We start from the raw sequence: 21,262 nt of genomic DNA, 5'->3' as shown, positions 1-21,262 counted from the left end.
CCTGGGCTCAAGTGATACACCTAACTTGGCCTCCCAAAGTGCTGGGATTACAGGCATGAGCCACTGTACCTGGCCTCTTTTTCAATTTTCCTTTTTAGTTGACACTTTTTTTTTTTTTTTTTTGAGACATCTTGCTCTGTCGCCCAGGCCAGAGTGCAGTGACATGATCTCAACTCACTCCAACCTCTGCCTCCCAAGCTCAAGCAATTCTCCTGCCTCAGCCTCCCAAGTAGCTGAGACTACAGGCACATACCACCACACCGACTAATTTTTGTATTTTTACTAGAGACGAAGTTTCCCCATGTTGGCCAGGCTGGTCTCGAATGCCTGACCTCAAGTAGTCTGCCCACCTCAGCCTCCCAAACTGCCAGGATTACAGGCATGAGCCACTGCGCCTGGCCATAGTTGACACTTTTTTATATCCACTCAGTTCTTCTAAGTCCTTTGTGGTTGTGGACTTGCCCCAAATAAGAGAAAACAAGTATCTGCTTCCAACTCCTGGGCCACCTGCCTTCTCTCCCGTCCCTCCTCCCTTTAAGGAAGACTAAGACAGGGTGTCTCCTTAATCTTCAGACACCATGATGCTGGGACCAGGGTTGACTCTAGATGAAACTCTAAGGTAACCAAATTAGGATAGTCACCTTCCTCCCTCCCTCCTGGTGGGAGCCCACTGTCATCCACTGCAGCCTTCAGTATCCTTCCAGAGGCCTCTGGCTGCCTAGGCTACTTAACAATGACTCCTCACTCCCAGTCCACTACTTTCTAAGTCATGCATACTGAGCCCAGAATCCCAAGTCACCCCTTCTCCTAGGGAATGGGATCACATGGTACCAGACCAGAATCTCTTCTGCTGTCTCCATGGTCCAGATAGAGCAATGGGATTTTTGGTGTGGGCCTGATTGAGACTAGTAGGGAAGGCCCTTTTTTCTTTTTGAGATGGAGTCTTGCTCTGTTGCCCAGGCTGGAGTGCAGTGGCGCGATCTCAGCTCACTGTAACCTCTGCCCCAGGTTCAAGCGATTCTCCTGCCTCGGCCTCCCAAGTAGCTGGGACCACAGGCATGTGCCACCACATCCAGCTAATTTTTGTATTTTCAGTAAAGACAGGGTTTCACCGTGTTAGGCAAGATGGTCTCAATCTCCTGAACTCATGATCCACCCACTTTGGCCTCCCAAAGTGCTGAGATTACAGGTGTCAGCCACCATGCCTGGCCAGGGAAGGCCCTTTTCATAGAATGCTGGCCTGTTCTCGAAGGCACTGCTCATGGAAGAATGGATAAAGTCATTCATACTGCATTACTCAAGGGGCAGCCCAAGCTAGTGCTTAGAACACTAGTAAAACAAGGGAACTGAAAAATGAAAGAAAAAATTAGAAACAGAATTTGATAATCTATATACAGTATATGTCTTAAGTATAATGATGTTGAACTTTCTTAAATGTTTCATGTTAAATGTTTCTTAAATGTTTCAGAATATTTTCATTCTGATTACATATGAAAAATGGGACATGACAATCTTTTCAGAGTTTAGAACCTTAAAGTCTTCATGTAGTCTTGGTTAGGTAGAAGGTCTCTTCCTGGATGAAACCTTTCCTGACTCCTTGCCCGGGTAATACCACCTACTCCTATTTGGAGCCTTCTAAATGTACCCTATTCTAAACTTCTATCACTCAGCTTACCTAGTCTTTCCTTGCTTCTACATTGCAAGTCCCTCCAGGGAAGATCCTGGGTTTTATCTATCTTTGTACCCTTAGCACCTGTGCCTGGACTATAGTAGGAACTCAATAAATGGCTGATGGGATTAATGAAGAGATTGTTTTTTTTCTTTCCACAAATTGGCACACACAGGTTTTCTAATAATAGAATTAGATCTTTAAAAAAAAAAAAAGGCCCAGAGATCCTTTTTGGGTAGCTTCCTGTCCACCCAAGACTATTTCCTTGACCTCTCCAGCGTAGCAGCAGACCATAAAAATGGACACAGCATGCTGAGAAGTAGCTGAAACAGCCTAAAGAATGGTCCTTATGGCCAGGCGCGGTGGCTCACGCCTATAATCCCAGCACTTTGGGAAGCCAAGGTGGGCGGATCATGAGGTCACGAGTTCAAGACCAGACTGGCCAACATGGTAAAACCACATCTCTACTAAAAAATACAAAATTAGCTGGGCATAGTGGCTTGTGTCTGTAATCCCAGCTACTTGGGAGGCTGAGGAAGAATTGCTTGAACTGGGACCTGGGAGGCAGAGGTTGCAGTGAGTCAAGATCATGCCACTGCACTCCAGCCTGGGCTACAGAGCGAGACTCCATCTCAAAAAAAAAAAAAAAGGTTATTTTGGGAGGTTTCAGTCTCTTTGAGAATCTAGTGAAAAACAGATCCTTTCCCCAGGAAAATGCATTCAGACACACAATTTTCTAGTTTGGTTCCTGGACCACTTGATTGCCCCTCTTCCCTGAGAGGCTTCCCAATCCACTCTCCACCCCCAGCTTCCCTCCCACTCCTACAGGTAAAGAACCCCTACCCCATGCCATTGCACTCCAGCCTGGGCAACAGAGCGAGACTCTGTCTCAAAAAACAAAAAAGAACCCCTACCCTAGAGGCACTGGGTTCTAATGAGTATTGAGAGTGAGGCCATGGTCAGCTGCCCTATCCTGGTGAGCCCATTCTTGTTTATTCTAAAATTCTGTAACACCACTACTGCCCACTCACGGCCAAAGACCTGGGGCCTCCACGGAAATGGCATATAGTCTGAGAAGAAATAGAGAAGTTTCACCAAGGGGAGGAGGAAAGGACAACAGGACAGTTAAGCAAACAAAAAACAAACCACCTGAGTCACCAGAAGGGGAACAAGCCTAACCATTCAGCTCCTCTTCTGAATAGCTCTATCTCCTCATTACCTAGTAAACTGCCACCAAATATAAGAAGAAATGAGTAAGAGTTCAAGCATTTCTTTTATTACCAAAAACAATCGTTACTAAACACACTCAATGCCTCCAATCCTGTCCCTGAGGATAACCATGAAAGTCCTTGGGGTTGTACAGGAAACCTTAAGAGGAAAATGGCTAATTGGTTCTCAATGCCTTGGCTGGTGATGGAGAAAGGACCTTTGTAGGGACCAGTCACATGCCACCCTCAGGCCTAAGGACCCCTAAAGATGGGAATGGATGTGAGCTAAGGATTTAATCACTGTCAAGCATGTCTTGAGGGTTATGGTTAAGTCTGGTAACAGCCCCTTTAATAAGAACACACAAATCCAGGAGCCCCTCAAAGAATCCAAAGTCCTCAGGCTCCCCACAAAATGCAGTCTGGCAGAAAAGGGAAGTCTTTAGAGTTCGCAGAATGATGCAAACTAGGGCCAGAGTGGACCACACTCCTCTGAGCACCACTCCCAAAGGCATCCATTGGCAATGGCTGCCCACTAGGGACACTGCCACTTGCCTGGCTCAAACTCCGGGGCCTGGGGAAGAAGTGGTCTGGCTCTGCGGCCTTCACACCATCTGGATCTCTTGCTCCTCAGCTATTCCTTGAAACTTTTCCATGATATCCCCTGAAGGTGGCTCAGGGGCTGGGGGAGGCTCTCTCGGGGCTTCAGACAGCACATAGTAGACAATCTCTTGCTGGCCTTCGGCACTGGTCTGATTTACCACATGGATGACAGAACTGGGGTTGTCCTGAGAGGCTGAGAGGGCTGTCCCTTCACCGCCCTTGCCCTCTTCCTCTTCTTTACGTCCTGGCTCCTCTGGCACTGTTTCTAGAATAATGCCCTGCAGGCTGCTCTCATTCAGTGACGCATCCAGGCCCGATCCCTCTTGTGGTTGCTGCAGCAGTTGCTGTGTCAGCTCTACACTCTCATAGCGAACCAGCTGCAGCCGCATGTAGCCATCTTCATGTTCTTTGTACCTGGTGAGGTAGGAGCATAAAGGGCGGCAAACCCAGGCGGGGGATACAGAAATGGCCTGGAGGCTGGCAAAGTAAGGAACAAACATGAGGGATGGAAGAAGTCCTGAATTCCAAGTGACAGGAGTTGAAGACAAAAAACGTCTTTATTAGAATATGAAGAAGAAAAGGCAAGACAGAAAGATCATTACTTAAAATGGAAAGTTTTATGTAGAAACCCAATCAGAGAAACAGACAGACTGACTGACTGTGTTGGAGGATGAGTGTGTCAAAGGATTTATGAGAAGGCCTTGGAGTCGAGGATCAGAACCCTCTAGTTCTGGCTGCAGGACTCTTTGGCACCATTTATTGGGTTTGGCACCATGCCTACAAGATTCAAAAAACAGAAAAATAAGCTTTGCTCCACCACTATTCTTAGGGTTCTCTGAATCTAAATGGAGATGGTAGACATAAAAACACCATCAAATTAAGGTTTTTAAAATTTGTTGAAAAGGTATAAAAACAAGTGTGTTAATCTGGGAAGGAGGGTTGAGAGACATACCGAAAACGGGGATGCCCTGAAGGCCACTTGAACTGGTGCTTCTTGCGAAGGTGCACGGTGAGGTTGTTACCCCGTGTGAAGCATTTGTCACACACATGACATTTGTACCTTGGCTCAGAGTCTCCCTGATGGGGAAGGGAGAAATGAGACCAGCTTTTCACCCCAGGGTCCCCCATACCTCCACTAGCCCTTCCCACCAACAGCCTCACTCACTTCATGTACTTTGCGGTAATGGGACTTGATAGAGCAGAGGGAACGGGCACTGAAGCTGCAGTTCTCAAAATCACACCTGTAGGCTGGCTCCTCGCTGTGGGTATCCAGGTGCTTCTGGAGGTCAATAAGATTCTTGCAGCTGCCATGAGAAATCAGGAGAGATTGGAGGACATGGGGAACTCTGGAACATTAACTGTTTTCTGGTCCCTGGTTCCCCTTACCTGTAGTCACAACAGTCACATTTAAAGGGCCGGTCCTCACTGTGACGAAAGCGCATGTGGTTGCGGAGAGAGGAAGGCAGCGGACAAGTCATGTCACACAGAGGGCACTTATAGTGATTCACTGAGAGGAGCAGAGAGGAGGCTGTGATGTGAGAACTTGTAGAACGTTGGAGGGCAGAAGGGAGGCTGGGGGCTGCAGGCACTCACCATGGTTACGCATGTGGTCCCGCAACAGCCGCTCTGTGGCAAATCTCTTGGAACAGTGAGAACACTGGAAGTGCTGCTCTGGGGTGGGGCAGGCAGAAGAAAGAAGGGCTGTAGGGGATAGTGGAGAGGCACAGAAAGGAAAGGAGAACCATCCCAGGCAGAAGGGAACCACCCAAGGAGAAAAGAGGAGCTTAGGGAGCTATGCATGGACACAGTATCATGGAAAGAGCATGGGACTTGGAGAACCTGAGTTAGAATTCCAGCTTCACCACTTACTAGCTGTGTGATCTCAGGTAAGTGATTTAACCTTTCTGAGCCTCAGTTTCCTCATCTGCAAAAAGGGGGATAAGAAGCCTACCTCATGGGGCTGTTGTGAGGATTCCCTGATATAACTGATATGACACACAGTAAGTACTGAGAAACAATGTCTATGAATCTGAATCAGCAAAGAGACTATGGGAGGTACCTGAGCCCAAAAAGAAGACGGAGCCACGAGGCAGGTCTCTTCAGCAGCCACCCCCACTAGACACATGCCCCTAACCCGTTTCAAGCAGGGCAGCCTGCATCCACCCCACTTCCTCTGACTACTTACGATCCAATGAGGTCTGGCGACGGATGTGATCTAAGAACTTGGTATTGTTGGCAAACATGCCCCCACAGGTGGGGCAGGCTACCACTTTCTCCTGGGTATGGCTGCGGAGATGCTCCCGAAGTTTACTGCGGTCCTTGAAGGTGCAGGTACAGCCTGGGAAGGAACCCTGTCAGTCTCCAGCCACAAAACCCCAGTTTTGGCTAGGATCTAGTACCCCTGAGTCTCTCCAGCCAGCAGCCAACCTTGCCCCTGTAGGACTCCCATCCCTTCCTGTCTAGCTCTTCAGCAACCCCAAGGTTTCCAGCAACCCCAAGGTTTCTTCCAGAGGCCAGAAGTTAAGGAGTAGCCCTACCTTTCCAGCCACACAGCACCACAGGGTTGTCCTTGCTGACTGCTTCATATTCACAGCACAGACTGTGGGCTTCCACATGGCGATAAAACCACTCAGGATTGTCGAAGGAAGTCTGTGCCGGGGCAACTTGGGGTGAGGACTGAGGGTGGGTGGAGGAAATCACCCCTATGTGCCCAAATAATTCTTGGCTCTCTCCCAAATTAACTGGATGGGGATGGGAAAGTTTGAGGAAAGGAGCTACACAGAAATGGAGTGGCTGGGCATGGTGGCTCAACCCTGTAATTCCAATACTTTGAGAGGCTGAGGCAGGAGAATCATTTGAGGCCAAGAGTTTGAGACCAGCCTGGGAAACATACCCAGACCCTGTCTCTACAAAAAATTTAGAAATTAGCTGGGCATGGTGGTACATGCCTATAGTCCTAGCTACTTGGGAGGCTGAGGTGGGAAGATTGCTTGAGCCCAGGAGTTCAAGGTAACAGTGAGCTATGATTGCACCACTGCACTCTAGCCTGGGCTTCAGACTAAGAGCCTGTGTATAAAAAATAAATAAATTTTAAAGAGAGCAAAAGAAATGGAGAAGAGATACTAGCAGGAATCATGGAAATGTAAGGCATCCCTGAAAGGGACAAGGCATCAGAGTTAAGATCCCCAGCTTCCTTCCACCCCGATTACTGGCACTGCCTGCTGACCTCACAGTGCTCCCACAGACACAGGAAGTGGTCAGGGATGTCAGGGATGACGTTCCGGCTCTGGAAGTCCAGGATGCAGGGGCCGAGGTCAGTCTGGCTTTGCAAGGCCTGCAGCCCCCACTGTTTCAGCTTGGTGTGGTAGCAGTGGAAGTAGACATGGCGGATGAGGTCAGCAGAACTGTCCAGAGAACAAAAGCCACATTCCTGCCACAAGCAGGAGAATTCTTCCTCTGTAGAAAGGGGTTTAAAAGGAAGAGTCTGACACTTTCCAAAGCTCAAGTCACCTTCCACCTGCAGCACTAAGCAGAGAGTGAGGAGGCTGGACTCTAACCAAATTACCAGGAGTTCATTTAGCAAATACCAGTATTTAATGACCATAAATTCTGTGCCAGGTTTAGGGACTATAACAAGTAAAAACTGTCCCACTCCTTGCCCTCACATAGCTTTCAGTCAGGGAGAAAGCGTAATCGCAAATAATCACATCTATAAATATAAAACTGCGACCAGTGATGAGTGTTACAAAGGGGGATATATGTGGTGATATGAAAGTATTAAACAGAGGTAATTTGATGTAGACATGGGTGTTCTGAGAAGTGTCCACAGGTTGAACTCTGAAGGATGAAGGAAGAGTATCTGTAAATAGGTGAAGAAGTGTGGTCTAGGCAGAGGTAAGAGTATATGCAAGGCCTATGCCAGAAACAGAGACAGCAGAAATGCCTGGCATGCAAGATCTCTGACTTGAGTTTCTGCAGCTCCTGATGAATATGCTACCTCATCTCAGACACTTTCCACTTCTTATAAAACCACCAATCCTCCCTCCCCTCATGTTTTGCTCAAGATCTGCTTTCTCCAAGAAGGCCCCATCAACACTTCCAATCCATTTCCTCTCTCTCTAGTATCTCTAAGCACTCTACTTTCAGTGCTTTATAGGAATTAACTTGTTTTGAAACATACATGCTTTAGAAAATATAATGATTCCCCAATTTTTCTTTTGTATAAATATGACTTGACTTTTGAAACTATCAGTTATAGTTCATAGTCACCAGACTTAAAACAAAATTTGGGGTGAGAGAAGGAGAGCTGCCTCCATATTTTCTGTAGAATAGAGTTTTTCAGACAGTGTTGTGACCCACTAGTGGTGATGAAATCAGTTTAGTGAACTGCAAGCCACATTTTCTTTTTAAATAAAATAGAACATCGCGGAAAGCATTTAGTAAAAAGAAAGTATTATTTCAGTAACTTTTGTGTACAAGGTTATGATACAAAATGTATTCCTGGGACACATGTTCTCAGAACCTCCTGAGGGCTGTGTCACAGGCAAAATAAAAATATATTAAAAAAGAAAAGAAAAACGTATGCCTGCCAGCTGTAATGGCCTATGCCTATAGTCCTAGCTGCTCAGCATGCTAAGGCAGGAGATTCACTTGACGCCAAGAGTGGAGGTGGGAGTGGGGTTGGACTTGGACTTGGTGGCACAAGCTAACAGTCCCAGCTACTCAGAAGGTTGAGGTGGGAGGACTGCTCGAGGCCAGGAGTTTGAGATCAGTGGGCAACATAAGCAAGACCCTGTCTCTAAAAAAATAAAAATTAAAAAAAAATTGGCTTGTTGTGATGATAAATGCCTGCAGTCCTAGCTACCTACTTAGGAGGCTGAGGCAGGAGAATCCCTTGAGTGTTGAAGGCTGCAGTGAGCTACAATTGTGACACTGCACTCCATCCTGGGTGACAGGGTGTAGCCCCGTCTCCAAAAAATAAGATGTATTCCTGACTGATGGTTGCAGTAAAAGAAGAAAAAAAACTGGGAATACTAGCAGAGTAAAACAAACAAACAAAACACACACACACGCGCACACGCACACACACGTTGCTAACAGTTTGTACAGAATGATCTTTAAAAAAAAAAAAAAAGTGGCCAGGCGCAGTGGCTCACGCCTATAATCCCAGCACTTTGGGAGGCCGAGGCGGGTGGATAACGAGGTCAAGAGATCGAGACCATCCTGGTCAACAAGGTGAAACCCCGTCTCTACTAAAAATACAAAAATTAGCTGGGCATGGTGGTGCGCGCCTGTAATCCCAGCTACTCGGGAGGCTGAGGCAGGAGAATTGCTTGAACCCAGGAGGCGGAGGTTGCGGTGAGCCAAGATCACACCATTGCACTCCAGTCTGGGTAACAACAGCGAAACTCCGCCTCAAAAAAAAAAAAAAAAGCATATTCAGAGAGATATCAAAAATAATGTTCACTAAAGTACTGTCAGCAATTACTTCTTGATAGCAAATTTATTCCTTATATCCTTGTTGACTGAGTTTTCTATAAATGAGTTTACAATGTTTTTATACACAACAAGAACACAGTTAAAAAAAATAAACCACCATTCTCTCAGGCTGCCTTCTCCCTGTAAGGAAAGGAAAGTCAGATTTTCCACCCTTCTTTGACCTCCTCCCCTTCCTGTGTCCTGCTCTCTTACCAAGGGGGTCATCTTCCTCTTCCTCTTCCTCCTCCTCTCCAGAGCTGTGCAGATGCTGCTGTAGGTGCTGAGTGACATGCTCAAAGAACTTTTCCATGGCTGAGCACACAAAGGAGCAGGAACCCCACTCACACTGTAGCCACAGATTCTCCTTTCGGGGAACTTTCCCAGGAGGTGGCATGGCCTTCACCCTAGAGGAAGAGGAAGAAATCCACAGCTGCAGAAATTACACCCAAGTGCTGCTGGGGGCAAAAAGCTGGGCAGGCAGCATGCCTAGAATCAGCAGGTACTGTTCCAAGTGACCCATGAGGAACCCTGTGCTTTTTCAGTAAGGATGGAGTAATTCTTTAAATCCCTGGAAGATGTTTGGTGTTTGTGGAAGAGAAAACAAAACTAACACTATTGAGTGTGTGTCAGGCACTTAGCTCAACGCTTTAACAGACATCTTCCCATGAAGCTTCAGAGCAATCTACCAAGAAGGAATTATTCCTATGTGAGGCAGAACAATGCTCAGGTTCAAACAGATGGCTTTTGAGAAGGATCAAAGTTCAAATCCTGGCTCTACTGTCTACTACTTACTAGTGGTATGACCTTCGTCAAGAACTTAACTCTTAACTTCTGAACATTCTGAAGATGATACAACTTTTTGTTTTTAATTTCACGCTTACTATATATCAAGCACCATAGTAAGTATTTTATTTGCATTATGCCATTTAATTACCAACACCACCCTTTGAGGTAGGTGTTTTTATTTATTTATTTATTTTGCTTTTTTTTGAGACTGAGTTTTGCTCTTATCTCCCGGGCTGGAGTGTAATGGCTCGATCTCAGCTCACTGCAACCTCCACCTCCCGGGTTCAAGCAATTCTCCTGTCTCAGCCTCTCGAGTAGCTGGGATTACAGGTACCTGCCACCAAGCTACGCTAATTTTTGTATTTTTAGTAGAGACAGGGTTTTCTCATGTTGGCCAGGCTAGTCTCGAACTCCTGACCTCAGGTGATTCACCCGCCTCGGCCTCCCAAAGTGCTGGGATTACAGTCATGAGCCACCTCGCCCAGCTGGTAGGTGCTATTTTTAACATCATTTATAGATAAACACCTGAAGTTCCAGAGATCAACTGACTTGCTCATGGCCACACTAGTGGTAATGGTAGGGTCATGTTGGGCTGACTCTAGAGTTTATACTCTTTCTACTCCATATAGCCTGCAGATGAGCCCAGAAGCTCCTTATTTCTTACTGAATCATCAGTCCCCTGACAAGACTTTCAAAGTGTCATACAATCTGCCTTTACCTAACCTATCCAATGGTTTACTCCACTACTCTGCTAATATCTTCTGTCAAAATGCAGATTCCATTTGAACATAAAAAGTCATATCTGTCTAGTTTATACCACACCTTGGGTGTCTAATACAGTGCTAGGAATGCTTAGGCATGTAATAAATATTTTTTTTCCTTGAGACAGAGTCTCACTCTGTCACCCAGGCTGGAGTGCAGTGGCACAATCACAGCTCACTAAGCTTCGACCTCCCCAGGCTCAGGAGATTCTCCCACCTCAGCCTCCAGAGTAACTGGGACCACAAACATGCACCACCACATCTGTCTAATTTTTGTATTTTTTTTTTGTAGTGACAGGGTTTTGTCATGTTGCCCGGGCTGGTCTCGAATTCCTGGACTCAAGCAATCCACCTGCCTTAGCCTCCCAAAGGGTTAGAGTTACAGGCATAAGCCACTGTATCCAGTCTGTAATAGACATTTATTGAAAAAGATAAATAGAGGCTGGGCACGGTGGCTCATGCCTGTAATCCCAGCACTTTGGGAGGCCGAGGCGGGTGGATCACGAGGTCAAGAGATCGAGACCATCCTGGTCAACATGGTGAAACCCTGTCTCTACTAAAAATACAAAAATTAGCTGGGCATGGTGGCGCACGCCTGTAGTCCCAGCTACTCGGGAGGCTGAGGCAGGAGAATTGCTTGAACCCAGGAGGCGGAGGTTGCGGTGAACCGAGATCACGCCATTGCACTCCAGCCTGGGCAACAACAGCGAAATCGTCTCAAAAAAAAAAAAAAAAAGAAAAAGAAAAAGATAACTACAAAACTGAAGGTTCTTGGCCAGGAACAGTGGTGCACACCTATAATCCCAGCACTCTGGGAGGCCAAGGTGGGTGGATCATCTGAGGTTAGGAGTTCGAGACCAGCCTGGCCAATGTGGTGAAACCCTGCGTCATCTCTACTAAAAATACAAAAATTAGCCAGGCATGGTGGCATAAGCCTGTAATCCCAGCTACTTGGGAGGCTGAGGCAGAAGAATCACTTGAACCTGGGAGGCAGAGGCTGCAATGAGTCGAGATCGTGCCACTGTACACCAGCCTGAGCAAGAGAGTGAGATTTTGTCTCAAATCAAAACAAAACAAAACCTAAAGGTTCTCAATTTTATTTTATTTTTATTTTTTGAGACAGAGTCTCCCTGTGTCCCCCAGGCTAGAGTGCAGGGGTGCAATCTTGGCTCACTGCAACTTCCTCCTCCTGGGTTCAACCGACTCTCCTGCCTCAGCCTCCTGAGTAGCTGGGATTACAGGCATGCCACCACACCTAGCTAATTCTTTTATTTTTAGTAGAGATGGGATTTCATCAAGATGGCTAGGGTGGTCTCAAACTCCTAACCTCAAGTGATCCACTCGCCTCGGCCTCCCACAGTGCTGGGATTACAGATCTGCAGACAAATGTAGAGTTATCCAGCACCTGCCAGAGAAGTTCAGACTTAGGAAGACAGCGGTTAAACCTAGAAATCTGCCCTTTTTAGTCAGCACCCCAGTTCTGATACAAGCAGTTTCAGAAGCATACTTTGAGTAACAATAAAAGAATAAACAAAACACAGAACAGAGGGTGACATTGCAAGCAAAACTTCTGGTAGAGAGAGGACACTAAGATGCCTTGGCTGTGTCTCCTGAGTGTCACTTCTCCTCAGAAATTCTCACTGATTCTTGCTGACCTCACCAAGTTGCTCTCTCTAGCCGACCTGAGAGAGGTGGGAACTCTGAAAAAGGCCTTACTTAATACTAAAAGGAAAAAAACAAAATATAAAAAACCAGAAGATCCTTCATTTCTCCAATACAGGCTTTTCTGAACCTACTATACCTATTAGGACTACATAGTCTTTTCTCCTCCTCAGAGAAGAATCCAGTCACCCTTACCACTCTGGGGTGTACATGGGGTTGCTGAGCTGCTCACAGACTAACAGTGAATCCTATTACAAATATTGACTGCTGGGCCGAGCACAGTGGCTCACAATCCCAGCACTTTGGGAGGCCAAGGCGAGCAGATGGCTTGAGCTCAGGAGTTTGTGACAGCCTGGACAACATGGCGAAACTCTGTCTCTACTAAAAATACAAAAATCAGTCAGGTACGGTAGCACGCACCTATAGTCCCAGCTACTTGGGAGGCTGAGGTGGGAGGATGGCTACAGCCCAGGAGGCAAAGGTTGCAGTGAGCCAAGATTGCGCCATTGTATTCCATCCTGGATGGCAGAGCCAGACTCCGTCTAAACAAAAACAAAAACAAAAACAAAAACAAAAAAAACAGACACAGTGGCTCATGCCTGTAATCCCAGCACTTTGGGAGGCCAAGGTGGGCAGATCACCTAAGGTCGGGAGTTCAAGACCAGTCTGACTAACATGGAGAAACCTCATCTCTCCTAAAAATACAAAATTAGCTAAGTGTGGTGGCACACACCTGTAATCCCACCTACTCAGGAGGCTGAGGCAGGAGAATTGCTTGAACCCAGGAGGTGGAGGTTGCAGTGAGCCGAGATGGTGCCATTGCATTCCGGCCTGGGCAAGGAAAGCAAAACTCCATCTCAAAAAAAAAAAAAAAAAGACATAAAATCCCACATCTCCTCTGACTGTATACCACCTACAGTATGAAACCCCTTCTCAAAGGGGTCTCAATTTTACTTCTCCAGGTCTAGGTAGAAAAACGAACATCTATTGACAGACTATGGTGTGTCAGCCCTGTGGTGAGTCCTCTCTACACTTCATCTGATGTAAGAGCACCCTCATTCCAATCCAAAGATCAGGCTCTTTCTCCCACACGATGATGTTCTCTGGCTTCCTCACCCATACTTCATTCCCTCTTCCTCTGATTCAGTCATCTTTGTCTCTGAATATTCTACATTCCCCCAAAACTCTCTGCCTACGCAACGTTTTTTTTGGAGACAGAGTCTTGCTCTGTCCCCCAGGTTAGAGTGCAGTAGTGCGATCTGGGATCAATGCAATCTCCATCTCCCAATGTTCAAGTGATTCTCGTGACTTAGTCTCCGAAGTATTACAGCGGGGACTACAGGCACATGCCACCATGCCCAGCTAATTTTTGTAATATTAATAGAGATGGGAGGGGGGGGGTCTCACCATATTGGCCAGGCTGCTCTCGAACTCCTGACCTGCAGTGATCCACCAGCCTCGGCCTCCCAAAATGCTGGGATTACAGGCATGAGACACCGCGCCAGGCCTACCTGCGCAACTTCTATTCGCCTTTCAAACCCAAAAGTCCTCTCTGATGACCCCTTTCCCAATGCATCCAGGTACAGCTGGCACATCCCATCTCCTGCCCACAGCATCTATACACATCTTTGCTATCAATGAAATGAAATTCGTTTCCCCTAGACTAGGAGTTTCTCAGGACAGTGGACATCACTTATTCACTTCTCATTCTCAGATTCAGCACAGAGCTTTGTACACCTCAAGTGCTCAATAAATATCAGGAGATAATCACATTCCAGGAAGCCTTTCTAAACTACCCTATCCCTGAATCTACTCTTGCTCCTTGGTTCTATGGCTGGCACGGGTGACACCATAAAACCTCAACCCTATTTTTATATTGCCACGTCATTTTATGTACTGTAGTCTCATTTACCCAACTGGACAACCAGAAGCTTCTCAGAAGAAACCATATCAGAACTGCCTGTGTCCCTACACTGTGCCGAGCGCAGTGCTGAGAGCAAATATTCTAAACATACACCTGCTGTTAGACTGGTGGGTAAGACCACAGAGGCAAGCTACCTGGCGATATAGAATGATCTGAAACCTAGGCAAAGCTCCCTAACTCTCTCTCACTGTCCTCCTGCCTTCTTTAATATCTCTTTCTGCGTCGTTTGTTTCTACTCTGAGGAGACAGGGGCATGATCATCACCCTACCCTCTTAAGACTTAAGAGAGCATATACTGTAACGCAAGACAATGAATGAACTCTAGTATTCAAGAAAAATAGGGCTCAGGTCCTAAACGCCTAAGAACTCACAATTTGGACAAAAAGATAAGACTGATATGTGAAGACAACGACCAAAGCAAAGTACCCGTTGAGGGAGACCAGGGCAGAGAGAAACCCGCCCCCCGACACCCCCCCACCCCCGGTCAGGCGAAAAGGAAGGCTCCCCATAGCTGTGGGTCCCGCAACACGCCTCGAAGGAAAGGTAGAATTTGGACAGAAGGAAGGAGACCGTCTCGTTGGGCAAAACCTCTCACTTGCAGTCCCGCAGGCTTCCCGGAATCCTTTCCTCTAAGGCGTGGCGGCGACCGAGTCTCAGCCGCAGCGAAGCCCCTACACTAGAAAGCAGGGAGGTTGGAGTCGGGGTGAGGGGACCGGATCAGGGCAGACCAGCGTGGCCAAGCGGCAAGAAGACTCGCAGAGGTGGCTCGGGAAGAGCTTGGCCTCCTGCAGCCCCTGCAGAACAGACGTCCCAGCTTACCGTCCGTCGGCTCCGGGTCTACTCAGCTCTTCTACCAACTCAGACAATCTCCGGGGAGGCTCTTGAGCGACGGTCAAGGAAAGCCAATCGTCGCTCTCGGATCCGACTGACAGCCAATGGCAGCTGGGTCTGGCGGAACCCGAGTACACCAAAACACGGAAGGGGTGGGAACGGTGGGTGGGGTTCGGTGTCCAGGGAGGACGGAGGGGCGACCGGATATGTGAAAAAAGTAGCGCTTGACAGCGCCTAGGCGCTCGGGGCGACGCACAGGCGGGGAGCCTACGGGCCAGAATTCCCCTAACTGCGCAGACTCGGCCTCCGGGACTCAATGGGCATGCGCAGGGCTCGCGCCTGATGCCTAGTAGGGTCTCCTTCACGTGGATCTTCGCCTTAGTTCGCTGGTTGCGTGGGCCTCCCGGAGGAAAAGGCGTGGGAGGCTGCCCAGCGCTGTCGGCCCCGCTAGGTGCAGACTGAAGGTTCTACCCTTTCCTTAAGCTTCTTAGTCTTATGTCTTAAATGTTGGTATTATATGTTTGCTTCTCTTTCCTCCAAAACTCGGCTTCCCTTCATCCATCCATTCGTTCAGGTCAGAAACCTGGCAGTCATCACTGATTCCTCTCTCTCACTTATCATATCCAATCCATTGCCAAGTTCTATGGATTCTACCTTTTTTAAAAACATGATCTTTCAAATTCATCCCCTTTTCTTTATCTTCACTGCCTCCCCCACCTTCCCTGTCCAATGATGATGTCCAGGCAGGATTTATACATTAACAGGTCCCGCTGCGTGCACACTTGCTTCCTTCCAAAGCATTCTCCACGGAGCACTCAAAGGGATCTTTGCAGGCCAGGCGCGGTGGCTTACGCCCGTTAAGACGGGCGGATCATGAGGTTAGGAGATCGAGACCATCCTGGCCAACATGGTGAAGCCCATCTCTACTAAAAATACAAAAATTAGCTGGGCGTGGTGGCAAGCGCCTGTAGTCCCAGCTACTAGGGAGACTGAGGCAGGAGAATCGCTTGAACCCGGGAGGAGGTTGCAGTGAGCAGAGATCGCGCCATTGCACTCCAACCTGGTGACAGAGCAAGGCTCCGTATTCAAAAAAAAAAAAAAAGTGATCTTTGCAAAAATCAGACCTGATCAAATTACCACCTGCTTCAGACAATTCAAAGGCATTCTACTGCCTTCAGGGCAAAGCTCCAAAACCTTACTGAGGCTGTCTAGAACCTTCAGTATCTGGGCTCTCCCTGTCTACTTTTTTTTTTAGTCCTTCTCGGTCTTATTTCTTACTCTCCAGTCGCAAATTTCTTTCACCTTTTCCACCACACCAAGCCACCTTTTGCTTCTTAAGCCTTGAACTTGTTTTCTTTACCTGGAATAATCCCTTTCTCCTCGTCTCACATTTATTTGACTGATAGTTTTTTTTTTTCTTGCTCCCTCCCCGATTCCTATTAATTCTTATGGTCTCAGTGCAGATGCTTCTTTTTCCAAAAAGTCTTCCTGATAGCCTTTTCTTGTATTTAACAATACAGCTCAATCACATTGTACTTGTCTGTTTACTCTCAGTCTTCATTCTGCACTAGACTAGTTCTTCACCTTTATAACCCCATCAGTGGGCCGGGTGCTGTGGCTCACACCTGTGATCCCAGCACTTTGGGAGGCCGAGGTGGGTGGATCACTTGAGGTCAGGAGTTCAAGACCAGCCTGGCCAACATGGCAAAACCCGTCTCTACTAAAAATACAAAAATTACCTGGGCATTGTGGCCGGTGCCTGTAATCCCAGCTACAGGAGAATGGCTTGAACCCAGGAGGCAGAGGTTGCAGTGAGCCGAGATGGCACCACTGCACTCCAGCCTGGGTGACAGAGCAAGACTGTCTCAAAACAAAAAAACAAAAACCCAAAACCCCATCATTCAGCCCTGTGGCTGAAATTCAATAAGCATTCAAAACATACTTGTTAAATAATATATCTTAAAGTTTGTTAAGATTGATATTTTATTGCACTGTATTTTTCTATATCTTCTAATCTAAAAATAACATTTGTATAATCAAACACATTAAATGTTCAATATATATGAAATAAATTTTATTTATTTTATTTTTTTTTACTTATTTTTTTAAAGATGGGGTTTCACCATATTGGTCAGGCTGGTCTCAAACTCCTGACCTCGTGATCCACCCATCTCAGCCTCCCACGGTGCTGGGATTACAGGCGTGAGTTACCGCGCCCGGCCCTGAAATACATTTTAAAATGCCATTAAGATAGTAAGGTCATACTTGTGCATAAAGTTTGATTTTAACAACAGTGAGCTATAACTTGGTCCTTATTTTAAAATAGGGTTTTGCGGCCGAGCGCGGTGGCTCATGCCTATAATCCCAGCACTTTGGGAGGCCGTGGTGGGTGGATCACGAGGTCAAGAGATCGAGACCATCCTGGTCAACATGGTGAAAACCCGTCTCTACTAAAAATACAAAAATTAGCTGGGCATGGTGGCACGTGCCTGTAGTCCCAGCTACTCAGGAGGCTGAGGCAGGAGAATTGCTTGAACCCAGGAGGCGGAGGTTGCGGTGAGCCGAGATCGCGCCATTGCACTCCAGCCTGGGTAACAAGAGTGAAACTCCGTCTCAAAAAAATAAAATAAAATAGGGTTTTGCAGGCGTTGTGGCTCATGCCTGTAATTCCAGCACTTTGGGAGGCCGAAGCGGGCGGATCATGAGGTCAGGAGTTTGAAACCAGCCTGGCCAACATGGAGAAAACCCATCTCTACTAAAAATACAAAAATTAGCCGGGCATGGTGGCGGGCACCTATAGTTCCAGCTACTTGGGAGCCTGTGGCAGGAGAATCACTTGAATCTGGGAGGCAGAGGTTGTAGTGAGCAGAGATCGCGCCACTGCACTCCAGCCTGGGCAACAGAGTGAGACATTGACTAAAAAAAAAAAAAAAAAAAGTTATTCAGGGCCAGGCGCAGGGGCTCATGCCTGTAATCCCAGCACTTTGGGAGGTTGAGGAGGGCGGATCACAAGGTTAGGAGCTCAAGACCAGCCTGGCCAACATGGTGAAACCCCATCTCTACTAAAAATACAAATTAGCTGGGCGTGGTGGTGGACGCCTGTAATCCCAGTTTCGAGGGAAGCTGAGGCAGGAGAATCATTTGAACACTGGAGGCAGAGGTTGCAGTGAGCTGAGATTGCGCCATTGCACTCCACCCTGGGCAACAGGGCGAGACTCCATCTCAAAAAAAAAAAATATATATATATATATATATATGTAATTCAAAAGTAATAAAATATATCTTACCAACTTTATTCATTCAAAAATGCATAGTTATAGTAGTACGTCATGAAATGCCAATCTCATTTTAATTCAGATTTACACCACTGAAAATGAAAATAGCTTTTAGCTTTATTTAGCAATTTCATGAAGAAAAAGTTCATTCACAGAGCTGTGTAAACTCAAACATAGGTTACAGAGCAAAAATTTCAGGATTGCTCTGGGATCCATATATATGTTTCCAAATTTTAAAGCAGTGTCATGCTGTCTAGCATAGTTTACTTCTATCTCAATCTGCTTCTCTTGAAAACAAGCCACAGTTTTGGCTGGGTAATTCAGACATATCCTGAGATTTGTTCTTTAAAAGCTGCCATAAAAACTGAAAGCGTAATTCATACTCATTAAAAGCTGTGGATCTCTTCTGAAAGTGTGAAATGGATTAAGTTGATGAAAGTATGTTTCATATTTTCTTCATTCATCTAAAATTTCCCTATTTTTGAAACGTGATCAGGCTGTTCTTCACTAAATTATGTGATTCCACGGAACTCTGGGCAGCTCAGCACTGGAAGCTGAATACAGATTCCAGTTGCCATCTACTCAATTCCCAGGTCCCATAGAAATCTGAATACCTGCTCTTCCATCAACAAGTTTCTTGTGCAATCACAAGTTCACTGTGTTTGGTTGTCGTGTCATACTGGTAAACAAACTGTTCCTCTGTGAACTACTAAGAGTTACATTTCTTAGATTAGGGGAAACAGCATGAAAAATCTCTTTGAATTTTCATGACCTAGAGTTAAGCATTTCACTATAAAAAATCAGTCAAATCAATGTGTCCATCAGTGGAGGATTGGATAAAGAAAATGTTGTGTGTGTCTGTGTATGCACACACACAGTGGAATACTACTCAGCCATAAAAAAGAATGAAATCACGTGTTTGCCAGCAACATGGATGGAACTGGAGGCCATTATCCTTGGTGAAATAACTCGGAAACAATAAGTCAAATATGGCATATTCTCACTTATAAGTGGGAGCTAAATAGTGGGTACAGTGGCATAATAGACATTGGAGACTATAAAAGGTGAGAAGGTAGGAGGAGGGTGAGGGTTGAAAAACTATCTATTGGGTACAATGTTCATTATTTGGGCGATGCATACACTAAAAAAAAGCCCAGAGTTCATCCCTATGCATGCAGTATATGCATGTAAGAAACCTGCACTTCCTGCAAGATCTGCACATGTACCCAAGAACTTAAACTATTAAAAAAAAAAATTGTTTATACCATGAGTGGCACAGAAATGTCCACCATGTTTTCAGTAGCCTGGAAGAAATAGCCTGTAAATAAGTCTCCAGAGTGAATGGAAAAGGACTTATAAACTGATTACCTTTTGCAAAATCATTATTCAAATGACTTTTCATTGTTATTTAATAAATGAATTAGCCACCTAGGTGATGGGAGTGACCTGTCTCAATAAAAAATCATAAAAAAATAGAAAAAAAAAGACACCTGCACTTGTCCCCCCATATATATAAAACTAAATTCTTTTTTTTTTTTGAAGTGGAGTCTTTTTTTTTTTTTTTTTTGAGACGGAGTTTCGCTCTCGTTACCCAGGCTGGAGTGCAATGGCGCGATCTCGGCTCACCGCAACCTCCGCCTCCTGGGTTCAGGAGGCTGTAATCCCAGCCTCAGCCTCCCGAGTAGCTGGGATTACAGGCATGCACCACCCTGCCCAGCTAATTTTTTGTAATTTTAGTAGAGACGGGGTTTCACCATGTTGACCAGGATGGTCTCAATCTCTTGACCTCGTGATCCACCCGCCTCGGCCTCCCAAAGTGCTGGGATTACAGGCTTGAGCCACCGCGCCCGGCCTGAAGTGGAGTCTTGCACCGTCACCCAGGCTGTAGTGTGCAGTGGCGCGATCTCGGGTCACTGCAATCTCTGCCTCCTGGGTTCAAGCAATTCTCTTGCCTCAGCCTCCCAAGTAGCTGGGACTACAAGCGTGCACCACCACGCCTAGCTAATTTTTTTGTCTTTAGTAGAGACAGGGTTTCACATGTTGGCCAGGATGGTCTTGATCTCCTGACCTCATGATCCACCCATCTCGGCCTCCCAAAGTGCTGGGATTACAGGTGTAAGCCACTGCACCTGGCCCCAAACAAATTACTTAATTGAAAAAAAATAACCAAATATCTATACCCTCCGTTCTTCCCAGATATCTCATATTTGGTGAGTAGTGTGGACAGGAGCATGAGGAATAGTAACAATTTCCACGTGCTATCTACCCAAAGGCATGTGCCCTAAACACCTTGAGATATAGTTAGTCATAGAATGTCAAGGTGGGATATGACCTGAATGATTATCCAGGTCACCCTTATTTTGGAGATGAGGAAGTTCAGGTCCACAAAGGAGAAGTTGCCTGCTCAAGATCACTTGGTTTGTTTGTGGCAGACTCAGTTTTCTTGCTTCCTGGTCTTGCATTCTGTCCAATATCCTGTAGCAGCTTACCTGGTTCAAGTTCTCTATAAGATCCCAGAGCACAGGAACCAACGACATAGAGTTTGCTAGGATCTACAAATCCCTGAAATGTGCCCACATTTCAGAACGAGAGAATTTTTTTAATGTCGAAACACTTCTAAGACTTCCCCCTCCCACTATTTCTTCTGAGGCAACAGTAAACACTTATTCAGTACTTCATTTACTTCTCACCCACAACTAAATGATAGCTATGATGATTGAAGTTCCCATTTTACAGATGAGAAAACTGAGGCACTCAGAGGTTACCTAACTTGCCCAAGATCACACAGGTAATTAGAGGCACTGGGACTCAAACCAAGGCAGGCAGTCTAGTTACAGAGTCCAAGCTCTGAACTCCATTATATCCTAGGAGAAGCCTGTTCCAGAAGGGGGAATGAAGACTTACCTGTACTAGTCTATTGACTTTTTTGCTACAAATTCACACTCCAGAGCCTCCTGTCTCTTCCATCCCTTCTTCCCTGTAGGAACTTCTCAGCAGATCCACAATGTATGTCATCTACCCAACCTCATTATCTGGGCCCCTGTCTGTCATCCTCCCACTCCATCTGT

General features: G+C 46.3%; 1 protein-coding gene across 3 annotated transcripts; it reads right to left on the bottom strand.

Moving 5' to 3' along the window:
* Nucleotides 1-2,923: 2,923 nt before the first annotated feature.
* On the bottom strand, nucleotides 2,924-14,967 carry HINFP (histone H4 transcription factor). Of its 3 annotated transcripts, none has more exons than XM_064375486.1 (10): nucleotides 14,908-14,967; nucleotides 9,169-9,359; nucleotides 6,704-6,933; nucleotides 6,015-6,126; nucleotides 5,663-5,815; nucleotides 5,071-5,148; nucleotides 4,864-4,984; nucleotides 4,643-4,781; nucleotides 4,430-4,554; nucleotides 2,924-3,954 (listed from the first exon to the last, which is right to left on the bottom strand). In XM_064375486.1, exons 2-10 carry the CDS (start codon nucleotides 9,347-9,349, stop codon nucleotides 3,480-3,482), a joined length of 1,614 nt encoding a protein of 537 aa, XP_064231556.1. In that variant the 5' UTR covers nucleotides 9,350-9,359; nucleotides 14,908-14,967; the 3' UTR covers nucleotides 2,924-3,479. The 3 variants fall into 3 exon arrangements, with proteins under 3 accessions (XP_064231556.1, XP_012325747.1, XP_064231557.1); XM_012470324.2 differs by having other exon boundaries at nucleotides 2,924-3,891; XM_064375487.1 differs by lacking the exon at nucleotides 14,908-14,967 and adding an exon at nucleotides 14,684-14,871.
* Nucleotides 14,968-21,262: the final 6,295 nt, after the last annotated feature.

Source organism: Aotus nancymaae, unplaced genomic scaffold, assembly GCF_030222135.1.
Source record: "Aotus nancymaae isolate 86718 unplaced genomic scaffold, 86718_ANA_hifiasm-v0.15.2.pri h1tg000012l, whole genome shotgun sequence".
In the NCBI taxonomy this organism is placed as follows: Eukaryota; Metazoa; Chordata; class Mammalia; order Primates; family Aotidae; genus Aotus; species Aotus nancymaae.
The sequence above is the reverse complement of the archived record's forward strand: the minus strand, read 5'-3'. Positions and strand labels throughout refer to the sequence as shown.

Bases quoted from the DNA above. Each gene is read 5' to 3' on its own strand.
- HINFP (XM_064375486.1), bottom strand. From the start codon at position 9,349: ATGCCACCTCCTGGGAAAGTTCCCCGAAAGGAGAATCTGTGGCTACAG. The intron at 6,127-6,703 runs GTCAGCAGGCAG...GCCCCGGCACAG, and splicing joins GTCTGTGGGAGCACTGTGAG to ACTTCCTTCGACAATCCTGA. The intron at 4,985-5,070 runs GTGAGTGCCTGC...TGCTCCTCTCAG, and splicing joins GGACCACATGCGTAACCATG to TGAATCACTATAAGTGCCCT.